Below are 18487 nucleotides of genomic sequence, written 5' to 3'. Positions count from 1 at the left end.
ACTGGAATATATGGAATGGTGTCCTGGATTCATAATTTCCTGTTTCTCAGTTAAAGCAGCCTCTGTTTTCACCACTTTATCAGTCCTAGGATAAAGTTGTTTGGTCAGATGCTTCCAGCAGCTTTGCAGTCAATTATTTTTCCGTGTTAGGTTGAAAATCATAAGCCCCTGCAATCAATCATCCTGGGTTTAAATCTTGGGTTCACCTTAATTAGCTGCCACGTAAGCTTTCTTAGCAGTTATGCCTCAGTTTTCTCATCTGTAAAATGGGGGTACCAATACCCACCTGAGAGTTCTTGTGGAGATTAATCTTGTGTAGCAATACTGGCCCCTAGTAAGTACTCAATAAAAGTTAGCTACCATCCAGATCTGGATGGGTAGCTCAGGGAAGCAGAAAGTTCTTGTCTTGTTAATTCTGTGGCTGAGATTCCTCATCATTATGCTAGACAGTGATCTTGGCCAGATCCTTCACTCAAACAGTCCAATATTCTCTGCATACTTATTTATAACTGCATGTATAATTCCGCATTAGTCTCTGAAATTTTAGTTTCCTTAAAATAAAATAAAAAAAGCCTCTTAAAGCAGAAGCGTTTCTAAAAAGGAGAAATTGGTTTCCTATTGCCTTTTAAGGTAATAGGAATAAGACATTTTCTCACATTTCCACCGTGGATGGAAATTTTTACATGAAAATATGATTCGCTGTTTTTTCTTAAACTTTCTTTTAAATGTGTGCGGTTGTTGTCTGTTCATAGTATCTCATCATAATATCCATGTCCACTGGACCATCCTCAAACTGCATATGCATAGGACAGGGCTTATTCTACCTTCCCAGGGAATTTCTTGTCATAGGAAAGAGTAAGTCTCAAGGACAGAAAACCGAGCAGTGAAAAAAACAAAAATTATGTGCACATGTACATATTTGGGGATGGATCGGAATGTTTGAAGAGACTTCAGAAGCAGCATTCCACATGAAAGGTATAATGAGGCAGCTCAGTTCTTTGTCTAGACTTGATTATTAGAATTTCAGTAATGATTACTTTTTTTTTTTCAGGGGAAGGTCCTATTGGGCTGCTCTTTGTTCTTTTAACAGATTGCCTTGTAAATGAAATTTTTCTCTGCTTCTTGCCTCAAGTATTCTATGTAATATTTGCTCTTTGGTATTATAGATTTCCTTTAGTGACTACAAAGGCATTTTACTAGACCCTTAGGCAAGTGTAATAGAATGCTTGAAAATGCAGCAGCTTCTTAGGTTCAACACAGAACACCTTTCAGCCAATGCCTGGCAGTTTCATTGTTTACTAACTCCTGAAGGCGCTCTCAGTGCTCTCATTGTGCCTCGGTTTGGAGAAGGTAGGCCTTAGGTGGAGTGTGATAACGCTCTTCAAGGAAAACTCGGCCTTTCTTCTGTGTAGTTACACAGAGCAGGGTCAGGAGCAATGAGCAAACGTGAAGATGGATCCTATTTTGGTTTTCTCGTTGGAAGTGCTTGGCCCTGGGATGAGCTACGCCTTGACATAACGAGGTCCCCATTGCTGGAAGTGTGTAAGCATCCTAAAGCCACGATTGTGCAGTCAGATATTTCATTCTCTGATGGTCACCAGGCCAAAGTGTTTCTCATCTGTCACCAGATATTGTAGTGAGGACTGGTTAATATGGTCTGTCGGTTGTTTGTTTTCACAATAATTGAGAATTGTAAAGAACTGTTTGGAGAAAACAGAGATCAAACTCACCGCACTGAGGAGCTTGGGGAAAGGCAGAGTTTGAGTGGATGGAATTACTTGCATTACTGGAGTGTGTACCGTCCCCCTGACTTAAAGCAACTCTGCCCCTCTACCAGGTGTCCCTCCGCCAATGGAAGAGGGAGACCTGTGTGCCATTGCCTGTGTTCTAACAGCACTGTTTTGGTCACCAGCAGGGGCGTGACATGGAATGGCATTTCTATGTGTCTGTCACAGAGACACAGGTCACACTGAGAGTCTGGTCTAGCGCCCTGTGAACTCGGCAAGGTTTCTGTGGTGCTAGCACTCCGGCCCTCAGAGCACATCTTTCAGGCGGGGCTTGCCTGTGAAGATGCTTTCCCCGGGCCCCATCCAGATCTAGACTCAGGCTCTTGACTCTGCATGCTGTGCTTAGAAATCTAATCGGCCAAATCCCCGGTGTTAAACTGCCCTGGGGTCATGGATGCAAAGATGATGAAGGCAGCTCTTTTCCTTCTAGATGTTTCCCAGGCCAGGGCAGTTTTCTAGCTACTCTTGGAAAGAAAGGGAAGCGAGATCTTGGATGAGCATGCATAGTCCTGTAGAAAACTGTTCCCCAGGGTCTCAGCTGCAGCGTAGAACTGGAGGCTAGACTCGTGTGATGCACCGAGCCCAGTGGCCTGTCCTCTGGATGCCTGGAGCCATTTCAGTAGAAATGATGGTGCCCTCCCCCAGGGACTCCCAGGCTCCTGTCCCTGTGCCCCCGACTCTAGTAGCTCGCAGCCCCTTGGCTCTGGGTGTTCAACCCAAACAACCCTTTGTCTCTTCACAGACTCTTTGGTGGGAAGCCTAGCAAGCAAGTGCCCATGGCCACAGCTGAAAACATGAAAAACGCGGTGGTCCTCTCCAATCCTCATGCCACCTTGACCCAGCCAGGTAACTTAGAGTCCCCCTCGGGCAGCGGCGCCCTGAGCAGCGGGAGCAGCAGTCCTCTCTACAGTAAGAATGTGGACATCAACCAGTCTCCACTAGCCTCCAGCCCCAGCTCAGCCCACTCAGGCCCTTCCAACAGCCTCACCTGGGGCACCAACGCCAGCAGCTCCTCAGCAGTTAGCAAGGGCTTCCAGTCCGTCAGCAGCCTGCACACCAGCTGTGAGTCCATCGACATCTCCCTCAGCAGTGGAGGGGGGCCGAGCCACAACTCCTCCTCGGGCCTCCTCGCCTCCTCTAAGGACGACTCCCTGGCTCCCTTTGTGCGAACCAACAGTGTGAAGACCACACTGTCCGAAAGGTTGGTGGTGTGCGTCTGGCTGCCTGTATCTCTCAGAAAGACACCCTTTCAGGAGGCAAAGGATTATGTCAGGAATCCCAAGTGGCAAGTCCCCTTTGCCTGGGAGATGGCTCTCTTTCTTATCACCGATGTCTTCCTGTAGGAAAGCCAGTTTGGGGTAGAATGAAACTCGGCTCTGCTTCCTGTTATCTTTTTCATTGTGGTTATTCTCAGTGTTTGGAGCCACTGGAAGTCTCGTGGGGGCAGATTTAATGCATCCATCCGAAATGGCATTCCACCTTTGAAATCCTTCCATCTTCTGTTTGTTCTTTTTCCTCCCGCTGTAATTGTGTAGGCAGAGTGGGTGGCCGGCTGCAGCCACAGGGCGTGTGGCAGGATGTTCTTTAGGCAGTGGGCTCGATTTCGCGGTCCTCATGGCAGACACCCTCCTACTGAGGGGCTGCTGGCCAGTGAGAGGAGACCAGGAAACCAGAAGCGCCCCAGAGCTACGGGTCCCGCTGCCATGGTGGTGTATCCATTGTCTCCCTGGGTATGAGAAAAATCACTGTATATAACGACTCCTCCCCTTTCTTCCGATCTAATGTTCCTTCTCTTGTTTTCTACCTGCCTGGACTTCTAGCCCTCTCTCCTCCCCTGCCGCTAGCCCTAAGTTCTGCAGAAGTACTTTGCCCAGGAAACAGGACAGGTAATGACATCGTAGGCCCGGGACCCCACCGAGCCTCCAGGTTCCTCTGCCCCTCTGTGTTAAGCCAAACGTTTTGTGTGAGGCTGTTGGCCTGAGGCTTCCGCTTGTGCTCGTGGCTCGGTGTAGTACGTGACCCCCAGACATGCCAGTGAGGGTCTGTTCCGCTGTCCACTGAAGCCCCGAGAGGCGGGCTGGGCTGGCCCCTCCCTTCCCAGCTTGGGAAGGAACCTCAAACCTGCACTTGAACTGGGGCGGCAGAAGCTCTCACTTGCATCTCAGCCTTCCTGTGGCATGCTCCTGCTTCCCGCCCTTCCCTCCCCCTCCCCTCCCCTCCCCTTCGAGTCCAGAAATGATCTACCACCCACTGTGCAGCTTGGCCCTCACCTTTGTCTCCCACCCCCTCACTCCCCTCGCTCCCCCTGCTCCCCACGCAGCTGGCTCTTCTCCCTTTCCAAGTCCTTTGCTGCAGTTTGGCTCCGTCTGTTTCGCAGGCTGCTGTGTTCCCCGTGCCCATTTCCTGTAACGATAATGAAAAAGAATCTGTGGCGCGTTGAGACTTTATAAATGAAGAGGCTTGTTTGCCCCCAGCTGCCCTGTGGGTGGGCCTCAGAGATGGATATTGACCTGAAATTTGTGGGGGAGGCATGGCTTAGCCAAACATAACAAACAGATGTTGTTTCGTGCTAGAAAAAAAAAAAATTAATGAAAACCCTCTTCACCCCATCAACAGCAAAAACTTTGTTGTTGTCAGACTCACAGACCAAGCCTTTAAACCCTGGTTCTTTGGAAATCTGAATGCCTTGACTTTATCAGCCAGCAAGTTGTAACACGCCCCGACTCCGGCCCAGGGCTCAGCTCCTAGCTACGTCCAATAAGGACTGCAGGAACGGAGAGGGACCCGGAATTCATGAGTGAATTCCAAATATGCAGACGGCAGGCCTCTTGAAACCCTCCTACAAGTCCCTTCTCTCACTGAAGTCACTGCCGGTGGCACTGGGATGGCCCCGAGTTAGGGGCGCAGAGAAGCTGGCATCTCTCTCTCCGAGAAGCAGTAGTGATGGTGCAGAGATGGGCGACGGGGTGGCGGAAGGCACGGGCTCTGCTTCAAGGTGCGGCAGCCCCCAAGTGTGGCTTTGAACCTGTGGGGTTGAGTGCCTAGGCCTCCGGGGGTAAGGTATGCACTGGGTCAGCGCAGGCCAGGGCTGGGCTTCTTTGGTTTCCCGTGGAGGTGCTGCATGGCCAGGTTATCAACTGGAGAAGGGAGCGCCTCTGGTGAAGTGAGTCTCTTTCCCCAGATCTCGTCAGCCCCGTCTCAGCCTTTCCCTCCTCACGCCGCCTGCTTTTTCTGTGCTTCTCTGAAGTTCTCATTTTTGTTTTAACTTTCCTACAGTGACCCGCACCTTGATAGGAACACTTTGCCTAAGAAAGGACTCAGGTATCTGTGTTTCCTCCTTGCATCCATGCCATGTGGTGTGGCTTTGGGGCTTGGCTGGTGGGGGTTCGGGCTGGGCTGGGGTCCCCGCTTTGGCCACCGCAGTCAGACCTTGGATGAACGCTGCCCTCACACCCTCTCATTCTCATCTGTCCATTCGTTGGTTTATTTGCTTGAGCAGAGGCTGTGCTTTTGGGGGGCTTAATGTGGTGAAACCGTGTCGTGAACAACATCCCTGTGAAGCCCAGAGAGCAGTTCCTGCTGTTTCCGGGGCCAGGGGTTCTAATCGTTGAGCATGTCACCATGACCATGCAGTTCACAGGCTGCCTTCTGAGACAAAGGACTTGACTTGTAGCATGTTGATTTGTTAGCCAGGACGCGAGCCAAGGAGGAAGGAAATATCACCCTCAAGCTTAAAAATATTTAGCTTTCGGCCCATAGAAAATTACTAAGGACGGATACTTTGCACTCATCTGAATAATAATCAAAATTCGCGTCAGTTTCCGGTGCCCAACAAGACATCGGTATGATCAGCTTTTGGTGAAAAGAAGAAGTCTATGAGGAAGTAATGTCCTCTCCTTCATTGTAAGTCATGGCTTGGGCTCAGTTGGATGCTAGTCCTGATAAAACAAGATGCTATAAGTCACCATGGCTTCCACCATCTACTTCACTCTGCCAATCGGAGGAACTTAAATTCTGACGCCTGCCGCGTGGTCTAAACATCTCGTGGTTGTAGCTGTCATTTCTCCTGCTCTCTAAATGCCTCCTTCTTTGTAGCATCAGCTTCACCCTGCACTGAGCATTACGTGCTTTTGCAAAAAATGGAACGTGAGATGAAATGTTTCAACACTGTCATGTCTGTCTGTAGTTGATAACCTGTAGCTCGTAAGGCTGAGAGCATTTTGAACAGTAATGTGAGGTAGGTATCAATGCTTCCTTTCTATAGGAGCTCCGAGTAAAGCCAATTCTAGGAACTAAAAATCACAGAATTGGAAAATTCCCCCATCAGACGTCCTGTGGGAGGGGGTTCACCAGTGTGGCCTGAGAAGGGGGAGCTGGCAAGGCCTTTTGTACCTAACAGTGTGCATCATGCTGGGCAGGGCGGATTGTTGGCAACCATGCTAGACGCTTCCATTTCGGCCACTTTTAATATGAGTTGGATTTGATGCCCCACTGTTGCCCCCAGAGGACGCTAACCTCTCTAAATATTGACATATCAAAATGCTGGATATATTTCTTTCTGGAGCAGACCTATCCTATGAAAATGTAGCTCTGGCTTTCTAAAATTTGTTTTTTTTAAAAAAAATTAGAATAGGGATATGTGGCAGGCTGTCTACAAGCAACTGAAAGTTACATGTCCATCAACTAGAGTGAAAACATGAAGGAAGACACATTTTATATTCCCTCTCACTCTGACTTTCCCTTTCTAGCTCCCTCCCTCCATTCACACACATCCAACCCCAACACACCTACAACTCCTCTCGTAAGCCAAAAGAATCCCGAGGTTGACTTAAACAGTAGTTACCTCATGGCAATCTGTTTGTAAATCTAAGGTTTCTGTGGCTACTTGAGTGATTTAGAAATTCTGTGATTTTATTTATTTTTTTAAATATATTTTTATTGATTTTTTACAGAGAGGAAGGGAGAGGGATAGAGAGTTAGAAACATGGATGAGAGAGAAACATCCATCAGCTGCCTCCTGCACACCCCCTACTGGGGATGTGCCCGCAACCAAGGTACATGCCCTTGACCGGAATCGAACCTGGGACCCTTCAGTCCGCAGGCCGACGCTCTATCTACTGAGCCAAACCGGTTAGGGCGAAATTCTGTGATTTTAGATCATGTCTGTGAAGGCACTCAGCTCATTGGAGACATTTGATAAACTATTACCAAAAATATCAATGAGGAGGGGGAACTTCTGCAGCCCCTCCCCTGTGTGAAACCCAACGACTTGGGTTCCTTTTGTGAAGACGTGTTGATGCTAGATTGCAGTGGCATTATTGTCCTCACACTTTTTCGTGTCTGGTTTCTGACATGCCATGATTCATGGCCACCTGTGTGTGCTCTAGAAGGCTGATGCCCTGAGCTCTCTAACTAAAATCCTCCAAGCTCGAACCGCAGCCTGTTTGGTTGCTTCGGTGCCGTCAGGGTGGGGGCTTGGACATGACACTGTCGTGAATCAACATGTTACAGATACGCCCCGTGACGGCTCTTTTGAGCGTTCACCGGTCTTGCTCCCTTTATGTGTTCCCTCCAAACTGACAGGAATTGCAATTTTCCCTAAAGGCGGCCAAGTAGCAAAAAACTTGGTAGGTTTCGGGATATAGAGTGATCGGACTTTTTTAAACATCAACTTTGGATGTGTGTTCCTCGTCAGCTCCCCGGAGTTCATTATCTATAAGCGTCGTTCATAGTTAATCCAGCCTGATTTCCGTCTGTCCAGGTACACCCCCACCTCCCAGCTCCGCACACAAGAAGACGCAAAAGAATGGTTACGGTCCCACTCTGCAGGAGGCCTGCAGGATACGGCTGCCAATTCCCCTTTCTCCTCCGGCTCCAGCGTCACTTCTCCCTCCGGAACGAGGTTCAACTTCTCTCAGCTTGGTGAGTAGCCGCTTGGCATTAGCTGTGTTGATCGGCTCCCTGGGGCAGAGGTCAGCTTGTGCTTGGAAGAGAGCTGTTGGTCATAGATGTGTGGTCTCCTCCCACTCGGGATCTGGCCAGCCCTCTGCAATGCAGTTTGATTACAGGAGATTGACAGCAAAGGAACTAGAGGAAATGGAAAAGTTTCTGATACTCTAATCAGTAATAGTCTTTCTGTGGTTGATAGAGTTAGAGCTAACCATCCCATTTTTGAGAAAAATGTACCCTATTTCTAAGACCTAAAGAAGCAGGTTGTAGCCCTAGCCAGTTTGGCTCGGTGGATAGAGCGTTGGCCTGCGGACTGACGAGTCCCATGTTTGATTCTGGTCAAGGGCACATGCCCGGGTTGTGGGCTCGATCCCCAGTGTGGCGCGTGCAGGAGGCAGCCGATCAATGATTCTCTCTCATCATTGATGTTTCTATTTCCCTTCCTTCCTCTCTGAAATCAATAAAAATATATATATTTAAAAAAAAAAAAAAGAACATGTCCCATGTTTGGTCATCCTCATGCTTTCTTAAGCTAGAGATAAAAATCATGTTTTGATTGAACAAGTATTCTTGGAAGTGCCCACTCCTGACATGATGCTTTGACGGGCACAGTGGGGAAAGGAAAAGAATGTGTGACACGGTCCCTGCTGACTAGTCAGGGGATTCTGTTTGTAGGAAACCATGTAGAAATGGAATATGATCAGGTAGCAAGTATCACTCACAGTTAGGAACAGGAAAGGTCAGTCCTGGCGGGAATTACAGGGAAGGTCGCATGAAGGTGGCAGGATGGGAGCTGAGCCTTGGAAGGCTGATGGGAGGGAGAAGGGACCTTCCTTTGAGAGGCCACCCTGCCTTTCCTGAGTACTATTGTGAGCAATAAACTCAGTCTTTAAGGACAGGTGTGGCTTGGAATCAAGTCTGATTTAACTCTGCATTCTCAGTTAACTAAAGGTATACTTCTGAAATATTGGACGTTACTAAAATGACTGGATTTTAATAAGAAAGCTGGCTTCGGCTAAGGTAAATGTGCCGCCTCTGCACCAAAGCTCTTGAGGCTCCCTTAGTCAGTGTTCCCCATCTGAGGGGACGGGACCCGTGTTCCTATTGTTCTTTCCCAGCCGTAACTCTTTGAGGCAGGAGTTTCTTGTCATGCACAAACCCTTCCCATCTGATCAAAAGCCCGCTGGGGCTATTTCGGGCTTTGGGCTTTGGAGAGAATTGTTCCAGATGAGCCCAGGGAGTAATTAGCTCATGCCTGGAAGGTGACACGAGCCTGTCTGAACGTGCCAAGTTGGAAAGCTGAGGCCCAGAGCCCTGCTTTGGAACTGACCCACCTCCCCTCCCTTATTTTTAGCTCTCGGTGTGTAACTCAAATGCTGATGTGACCACCTTTTAGAAAATAGACAAGAGAGAGACATTGGCGGGGATGGATATGGCTGATAACGAGCAGTCTCCTCTTCATCCCCGTCCAGGATTTGAACAAAGACATGAATTCCCAACCTTTTGATTCCATTCCTTTTGTTCCAGCGAGTCCCACCACTGTCACACAGATGAGCTTGTCCAACCCGACCATGCTGAGGACCCACAGCCTCTCCAATGCCGATGGGCAGTATGACCCGTACACCGACAGCCGCTTCCGGAATAGCTCCATGTCCCTGGATGAGAAGAGCAGAACCATGAGCCGCTCGGGCTCCTTCCGGGATGGGTTTGAAGAAGGTAAGCAAGGAGACTGGCCGTCTGTCTCCCAGGTTAGGGGGTGTATAGTTAATTCTCCTCTATGTCAAGTTCATTTCGTTGGCCTGAGAGTCCACCTGTGAGTGCTTCCAACTCCCCCACTTACTGGGGGGTCAGGCTGGAAAACTGAATAGTAGGGTCTGACTCTTAATTGACCTCTCAGGACTTGAGGGAAGATGCTACTAAAAAATCACTGTGAACCTTAGAGCTGACTGAGTTTTGCTCTAGGTTTCTCGTTCTTGGACATGGGCCATAGCTTCTTGGCATGCACCCTCATCTTGAGGTTCAGCCACTGGCTCCCCATCTTGGAGGAGTGCATTCCTGGAGAGTTGGTTTCCCAGTGCTGATGGCCCCTTATGACAGTGGTTCTCAACCTGTGGGTCGCGACCCCTTTGGCGGTCAAACGACCCTTATGACTTTAGGGGGCTCCGGGCAGCCATGCCTCTCTGCTGCTCTCAAGAATTATCTGCTTTGTTATTCAGGCATCAGTGGTTCAAGTTTATTGCGTTCGGTGATGCCTTTTTCATTGTTTGCTTGCTAAGTGGGAATATTTTGGATTAGATTTTTATCTTAAAATCATTTAAATCAGAATTTTAAGATTAAAATACTGTGGGCAACTTTGCCAGCGATTCCTATTTCTTTCCCTTTGTTCCTTCACTCAAGGTGTGAGTTAGGGAAACAGCAGTCAAAATGCTTTGGGGGGACATCACCCACTCCCCGCAATGCTTCCCCAGGGTGAACTGGTCGGACACTGGAGGCAGGACTCACTGACTAATGAATGGTTAAGAGTGTGTAGTAAGACTACCAGGGTTTGAATTCCGGTTTCATTATTTATTAGGTGTATGATCTTGGGCAATTACTTCACCTCTCTTTGCCTCTGTTTTTTCACTGATAACGTAGGAGTACTAATAGTACTCAGCCCACAGAATTATGAGATTAATGAGATGATATGCACAAATGTTAACCCAATGATGTTATTGCACGTCACAGCCTGTAGACTCGGCTTCCGCACCAGTGTCCTGGCAGCTGGCAGTCCAGCCCCAGCTGAGGGCTATGTCTCTGGTTGTGCCCTTTTTTGTCTTGTCAGTGACAGAATAGAACGTGGGAGGAGAGCCATAGGCACTTCCCTCTGCTCCCAGTTCCATGAGAGTGGGGATATGTGCCCAGCATCCTCTTGGTAGGAAAGCTCAAACAAACCTGTGATTGTTTCAGAAATCCCTAAACAGGTCAAGAGGGAAATGCAAGATGTTGGCTTCTGCTTTGCCTGGGGAACTTTTTTACAAAAATTTTAAAGAGTTTAGTTACAGAGCAGTTGCCCCCTGTTAATCCCTTTAGCAACTTAATTCTCTCCCCCCTCATTTATGTATCCCCCCTCATTTATGTATCGGTTGCATCCAGGGACATTCATTGAACAGGTGCAAGTCTGTAAATCATACATGGGAACCTACTGGAACAGAGGATGGGGGGGCTAAGAGGGTTTCGCTGGATTTTAAGAGCTAGAAATGAGTGCTGTAACCACCCAGAGCAGCAAGATATGTTGACCGTAAGGTGTAGAGTAGGCAGTTTGTCTTGAACTCCTGTTATAGTGGGTGTGCTGGCCACACATGGCCATGGAGCATCCCCAGCCCTCCTGATGACGACTTGCAGGTAGAGTGTGTCCTGTGCTGTATTCATCTTCTCTGCCGTGTGTGTACCTGAGTGAACGCGTGTGCAGCACCCAAACTTGTCCAAACAAGCACACTTCGCCTCATAAAGGTCCAGGACCATTACGGCATCCTCATCAGATCGCTTTTATTTATTCCATCTGGAGTCAGACAGCACAACTGTGGAACATCTGCATGGCAAAGTGGCATTGACAACGGGTGCTTGCCCACGAGCAGTGTCTAGACTTTTGTAAATCCCATGATTCATGGTGACGTGGAACTGAATGCAGAGGGGAAAATCAAAGTTGTGAGGAAGAGGTAGAAACTGCTGTTGATGTACTTTAAACACATAGCACTTTTGTCTTTGGGGAAATTTGGCATCAGATTGATTTTATCTCTTCCACAGTTAAAAAACAACAACAAAATAAGACTTGTACAATTAGATGGTGTTTTTTTCTTTATATCTCTTTTTTAGAATTTATTTTTAATTTTTTGGCATTTAAAATATTAGTTTCAGGTGTACCACATAGTGGTTAGACATTTATATAACTTACAAAGTGTCCCCCCCAATTACAATATTATTGACTATATTCCCCATGTTGTAGGTCACATCCCGTTGCCAATTTGTACTAGTACATCTTAACCCCTTAAGCCCTCCAACCTCCCTTTCCCCTGGCAACCATCAGTTTGTTCTCTATATCTATGTTTTTTCTTTTGTTTATTCATTTATTTTTATTTTTAGATTCCACCTGAGTGCAATTACGTTTTTAATTCCACTGGGGAGAGACTTTTTTCCCCTCTTTTGAGTTTTTAACAGTGTTGCAGAAACAGTTGGAAAAAAATTCACATCTCACTTTAGAACCTCATTGTAAGAGTGTCAGTAGGTATATCACACGCCAGAAAGCAGGAAAGAAATTTAGGAAGAATTAGCACAAGCACTTGTGCAATGATTTTGTGGGATTTACTAACCATCATTCATTTGGAAGGAAGTGGGTATGATAACCCTGTGGATTAGATATAGGTATGGTCCACATACAGTCTTTCAAAGTTATTTCAGGTAAATTCATTTCCATCCGACGCATTGTGCACATATAAAGTCAACTTTAATAGCATACCTTTAGGGAGAGGCGGGAGGCATTTTGAAAATGGATGTCTTTGGAGTGGAAAGAAACAACAGGTCACTTAAGGGCAATGCAAGCAGATCCTGTCCCTGAATGCTGTGTGCCCTTGAGCAGTTGACAGTCTCTCTCAGTTTCAGATTGCACAATGGCAGAGATGACCTGAGATTCCTTGTAACTTTAAAATGTTGGCGGTACAAGTTGAGAGAGGAAATGCATGGCCTGCTTTTGCCTTTTCAGCTTTGTGACTTTCACAGGCCTTTTGTCCCAGAGTATCCAAGCCGCACAATGTGGGCTCCGACTTGTTGGCTCAGTTCACTTAGAGGAGGGCCAGCTGCAGTGGTCCAGGGCGGCCACATTCAGTTTGTGGTTGACTCTGGAAGGCAAAAGTCTTTCTCTCGACCACAGCTTTGCTGTTGCTTCTGACCAAGTGAGAGGGGTTAATTACAGAGGAAAGTAAGTACCTCCGCCCGAACCCTGCCAGATGCGCTCTTCTCTGCCTGTGGCCCCAGCTTCCATGGAGATATGGCTGCAGGCTGTCAGCGAGTCCATGAGTTAGAGAAATATAAGAGGAAAACTTCCATTTTCCAGCAGCCAGAGGCCATTCAGCAGCCCTGTGCAGGCTTCTGGAGCAGGTGTCTGGCGGGGCAGTGTGACTGAAAGGTGTGATTAAAGGGTTATGTTACCTGCATCTCTGCCCCCAGCATGGCCTCCAGTATAATCTCCCGCTGCTGCTGCTGCTGCTGCTGCTTGTGTCGTGGGGCTGAAGTAGGTTACCCTCTGGAACAATTAGGTCCCTAGGTTGGGACATGAGAAACTTCTGTTAATGTGTGGACATATTAAGGCTGAAAGCCATTATTGGCCATTAACACCTTAACTGATTTTTTATGGGGTATGAGTCAGATGAGTCCTGGATGGAGGGAGAACAGAGGCAAAGATCTAGAACTCTAAGGAAGGTGGCTGTGAGTGGTGGTGCAGGGGCAACCTCAGTGTGAAGGCACCTGCTAAGAGAGAAGGGGGCAGGTAGGGCAAGCCCAGAGCATTGTGGGTTCAGAAGGAGAGGGCCCATCCAGGTGGCAGAGCAATAAGGAAAGTCTTCATGGAGAAGGGGTTTGCGCTGATCCTGAAGGTTTGGACAGATAGAAATGAGGTACATCCTGAACAAAGGGAAGGTATGGGCAGAGCCTCTGAGGAGGCCAAGCACTCTCCCAGGCATGCTGAGAGCCACGTGCAGGACTCAGTGTCCGAACCACTTAGAGGAGGCATCTGAGTACACACTGAGCTATTCCTCAGGTATCTTGTGGGCAGGTGGCTTCTGCACCTGCTGGTTCAAGTTGAGTTCAATCCTTGGGTGGTACGTGAAAGCCGCTGAGCACACGTGGAACGTTACTCCCGAGCCTCCCACTCTCAGACCGAAGGCGATGGCGCTGGGTGGCAGAGGCATTCCACCGTGGCCAGGAAAGCTTCCCCCAATGAAAAGGTCCGAGATGTCGCCACATGCCTAGTTCTCTCTTTCAAACAAGTTGTGGAGAGAGTACCAAGAAAATCTCATTAAAGAATCTGGTTTCCCACCAGAGAAGTCAGCCAGAATGCCTTGTCCTAGAAAAGACCAGGCTTTAAAATGTCATGAAAGCGGCTACTAGGATGTCTCCCCGTGGCTTAGGGCAGGCAGGGTACTAAGAAGGTATGGGGATGGTCCTACGTCAAAAAGTGCCAGTCAGAAATGGAAAAGATGACACCACTTGCTTGTCCCTGGGTAGACATGATAGAAATCGAACACAGAATCTATATTTCACTGGGTTGTGTTTTCTAGACATATTTTTGTAAGCAAGTATTCTTCTAGAATGGTTTCACTATGGCCATAATCAGCTCCTCTTCTGCAAATACAAGTGGCAGGTGCTAGCAGGGTATAAACTACACAAGCACCACAATCTCAACCCTAAATGAATACATGAGAAAAAGAAAGGAATCGTAACAGGTTGCCCCTGGCTAATAGAATTATGAACCATGCTGGTTACTCTAGTGGATTTGTTTTTTAGCACTTCTCTGTCCTTGAAAATTTTCATTAAGTAATCATGTATTATTTTGATAGTCAGGGGGTAAAAGTATTTAGAAGGTTGTAGAAAAAAATGTGGTAACAGATAATTGACTGAGTTTCCTAAAAAAATATTCTTTATTTGACACTGACCTATAGCCAAACCAGGAAAGGTCGGGTCAAGGTGAGATCAAGTTGCTCTGAGCCTGGTAGTGCCCTATAATGCTCAGTTTCTCCTTCCCTCCCCCCTTTTTTGGTTTCTTAGCAGCCAGCTACGTAATTCACCTTTTCTTTTCTTTTTTTAAAAATAGTTCATGGATCCTCGCTCTCCTTGGTTTCCAGCACATCGTCCATTTATTCAACAGTGAGTATAAATCCATGCTGTGTAGCTATGATCATACGAGCTGGGGTTCCTTTATCAAATATGTTAAGGATAAAATATCAGCATTTTTCCTGGAGAGAGTATTTCCATTATAAGGGAACCAATTAATTAGGGAACAAGATTTGAAACTCACAAACCGCTATTGACTATAACGTACCAATCAATAAATCAGGAATCGGCTGCTTTGTTAGTGGCATTGTGCTGTGCGTGGTGACGAGTGTATTAATCCACCTGCCTCAGTTTCTTTATCTGTAAAATAGAAAGAAGAACTGTCCCTACTTTCTAGAGTTGTAATGAGGATTAACTGTTCTGAAGATTATATTTTGCTACGATATAAATTCCTTGAGGACAAGAAATTTTTCTGTTTTTATTCCTGGTGCCCAATAGGTGTTCAAAAAATAGGCTTCCATAAAATAAGAAAATGCATGTACAGCAATAAATACAATGCACAGAGCACAGAGTAAACACTCATACCTGTTCATCATCAATGAGAGTGTTAGTGACCGAAGCCAAATGTAATCAAATATGGTACTAGATTGGTTCTGTTCTGTGGTGCTTACTTTTTATAGCCATGCACATACATATTTGGGAATTCCTATAGGGAAAAAAATATTTTCTTAATTGAGAATTGACAATTCTTTAGCCCTTAATTCTGTGGAGGCCAAATGTGCTGGCTTTTGTTTGTTTGTTTGTTTAATAATTCTATGTTTGGTAATGCTAGATTTCTGGGCTACAGAGCAAGACAAACTATATATAGCCCCTTGTAAGTAAAAGGCCATCTCAGAATCAAATTAAAGAGACCACGGCCTGACTGTTCTTTCTTAGGCCTATGGCAAGCAAAGACTTATGTGGTTGTTGACATGGTTTGATTCGAAGGAACTAGAGATACTCTCTTCTGCTCCTACCCACCTCACCCCTCCAACTCCAAAGTACCTCTTTCTTCAGCTGATCGTCTTGTCTGAAGTGTCACCACAGAGTCCTGGCTTTCAATTTAAAAGCTTTCTATGTAGTAACGTTGGGAAGGGTTGTTTAAGCCATCATCTACTAGGAAAGCCTAGGGATGGCCTTCCAACTGCCAGGCAGTGCAAACACTAAGTCTTTGTTCTACTATGAAACTCTTGGGTCCAATCCCAGCTCTACCACTTACCAGCTGTGATCATGGGTAGATTATTTAACCTCTTTGTGCCTAATTTTCCTCATCTGCCAAACAGGAGGTGATAGTATTATTACCTACTCCAAGGGTTGCTATGAGGGTTAAATGAATATTGAATGTAAAGTGCTTGGAACAGTTGCTGACATGTGGCACTAATGCGTAAATGCTAGTTATTAGTACCAGAATGTAAGTAACATGAGGTAGGGGACTTGGTCATGTTCACTCACAGCTGTTACCTAGGCTCTTAAACAGTGCCTGGTACATATAGGAAATCAAGAGGGAATACAAACTAACCTACTTTATGGAGTTACTGTAAGGATTAGACAGTTTGGTGCCTAAAAATTAGTTGCTGTTGTAGGAGCCAGCCGGGAGGGCGGGAGCTCTTGGGCAGGGTCAAGGGCAAGGGCAGTGGGGAGCAGGGAGTGAAGGGAGACCGACAGGAACCTGCCCCAGCTGATGGGTGTGGGGTCTTTGGGGTCTAATGAATCCTCCCATTTGTATTCTAAATAGAGAAGTAGGCACCAGAGTCAGATGCTGTTTTTGAAAAAATAATGGGTTTATCACTAATAAATTTGGATTAGGACATACAGGGAGGACCCAAGGACAAAATAGGATCCTTAGTGATTTTCACTCCCTGCCTGGCTTCCAAGTCCCTGCTTCCCCCTGGAGACGTGTGAGTGGGAGTGGTGAGAAGGGCAGGAAGGGGTAAGGGAGCTTCTTTTGTGAGCCCCTTGGGAACCCAGGGGGAGGGAAAGAAAGGTTCCACCTGCAGTGGGGTCCCCCGGCTGGAGGAGGGAGGTCGTTTTGTTCTCCCACTGGCACAGCCGTGTCACCTCAGTCACGGGGCCCAGCATGGAAGGTTCTGCCAGTAAGAGGACCCACAGGCTTCACCTTTACTCCTCAGGGTCATAGGTAACTGGGGAACTCGAGGTGGGGCCGCAGGAAGGTGAAGGTCACATTTATCCTTATAATCTGGGATGTCCTCAGGCTGGCTGGCAGGGGCTCCTGGCCTCCCTTAACTCTAGGTGTCTTCCTGTCTGCAGTGTCCTGGGGAGATGAGAGGGAGGATGAACTGGGGCAGAGTTAAGTTACATGCAGGCCTCCCTACTCCCAGGTGGGGTTTGCCAGGTAAAATACAGAGCACCCAGTTAAATTTGAAATTCAGGTGAACAACAAACAATTTTTTAGTATAAGTATGTCCCAATATTACATGAGGTATACTTAAACTAAAAAAAAAAAAATTAATAATAATAGTAATAGAATTTAACTGGTTGTCCGATATTTTATTTGCTAAATCTGGCAAACCCTGCCCTGGCTCATCCCCTTCTCACCACACCCTGTCCTGAGCCCCCGACCCTGTCACTGTCTCCACATGGGGACAGGGGCTCCTCACAACAATGGGGGTGTTCCAGTTCTTCGTAATTTCTTAAAATAATACGCCGTTTGTTTTTGACCTTTTCAGATAGTCAAATTAATCGAACCAGTCTAGCCACAAAAATACCCCAGACTGCTGGGCGCATCCAAATGCGGTCCCCGCAGGCTGGACTGCGCAGCTTTGTTCCTCCGATTAGATTTGATCCTCTAATCTCCCTGTGTTTTCTTTACAGCCAGAAGAAAAATGCCAGTCAGAGGTAAGGAACAGTTTGCTGGTTGGATTCCCACTTTCACTGCCATCAATTATCTTACCCAGCTCAACCTGGAAATGGACTCCCAAAGCAAGTAACCCTGTCCCTTGTCACCTTTAGATTCGCAAACTGCGGCGGGAGCTGGATGCCTCCCAGGAAAAGGTTTCAGCTTTGACCACCCAGCTGACAGCAAATGTGAGTATAGACACAGGGCAGCAGCCATCGGGAGGGGAGGTGGCCCCTGCCCCTTTCTGAGCATTACCTCAAGGCCTCCTGCCCCGGAGCACCATGGAACCAGTGTGGTGTAATAAATAGGACACAGGTTTTAGCATCATGGGTGTGAATGTCGGCGCTGACACTTGCAGGCTCTGTGCTTTGGGAAAATTCTTTACCCTCTGAGCTTGTATTTGCTGTTCTGAATGATGGGTGATGATAATACCTCTCAGGGTTGTCATGTGACCCGTACCTGGGATATATTAAGTGGTCAGAAATGTTCATTTTTCTTCCCTTCCTCTTTCTGAAAATTCTCATCTAAGGAAAAAAAGGTGGAGGGATCTAAGGCTCCCAAGTAAATAGCTGACTGCTCTGTAATTATAATATACACAATTACGTGTTCAGGGGGCACTGCCAACCGGCATTCAATTCAGCAATTGTTTAAGTGCCAACTATGCCCCAGGCATTGTGGGTTCAACAGCAAAGCAAGCAAGTCACTGTCATCTCAGTGTTCTTTGTCTGGTACAGCAGAAAGACAAAACAATTTTGCTATGACATGATAAGTGTTATGATTGAGATAAAGAGAAAAGGTTGTGGGAATATGTGGGAGAAGCACCTAACGCATTCTCTGTGGGGTAGGAGGAGATCCGGGAAGGCTTCCTGGAGGAGGTGACATCTGATGGATACTGTATAGGGGAGGGTGCATGGGGAGGACAGCATACTAACCATTATGCTGAAAGAATAATTTGTGCAAAAGCCCAAGGTGAAAGATCTTGGTGCATTTGGAGATTATATAAGTTGTTTTGTGTAATTAGAATCTATGGCTTGGATAGGGGGAAGAGGCAGGT

The 18487-nt window shown here is 47.0% G+C and overlaps 1 protein-coding gene across 4 annotated transcripts in view; it reads left to right on the top strand.

The window, feature by feature from the left end:
* Positions 1 to 18487, top strand: part of NAV2 (neuron navigator 2) — a 366387-nt gene that overhangs the window by 310533 nt on the left and 37367 nt on the right. For all 4 annotated transcript variants that reach the window (XM_070428165.1, XM_070428164.1, XM_070428167.1 and 1 more), the window contains 8 exons: positions 2530 to 2988; positions 3608 to 3673; positions 5064 to 5108; positions 7549 to 7709; positions 9264 to 9452; positions 14578 to 14630; positions 17409 to 17432; positions 17547 to 17621. In XM_070428165.1, coding sequence (XP_070284266.1) covers positions 2530 to 2988; positions 3608 to 3673; positions 5064 to 5108; positions 7549 to 7709; positions 9264 to 9452; positions 14578 to 14630; positions 17409 to 17432; positions 17547 to 17621 — 1072 coding nt within the window. The remainder of the gene's footprint in view (positions 1 to 2529; positions 2989 to 3607; positions 3674 to 5063; positions 5109 to 7548; positions 7710 to 9263; positions 9453 to 14577; positions 14631 to 17408; positions 17433 to 17546; positions 17622 to 18487) is intronic.

The sequence above is a fragment of the Myotis yumanensis genome, unplaced genomic scaffold, assembly GCF_028538775.1.
Source record: "Myotis yumanensis isolate MYYU_CA2020_CCGP unplaced genomic scaffold, mMyoYum1.0.hap1 SCAF_10, whole genome shotgun sequence".
NCBI classification, from domain to species: Eukaryota; Metazoa; Chordata; class Mammalia; order Chiroptera; family Vespertilionidae; genus Myotis; species Myotis yumanensis.
This window is presented reverse-complemented; position numbering and strand designations above follow the sequence as displayed.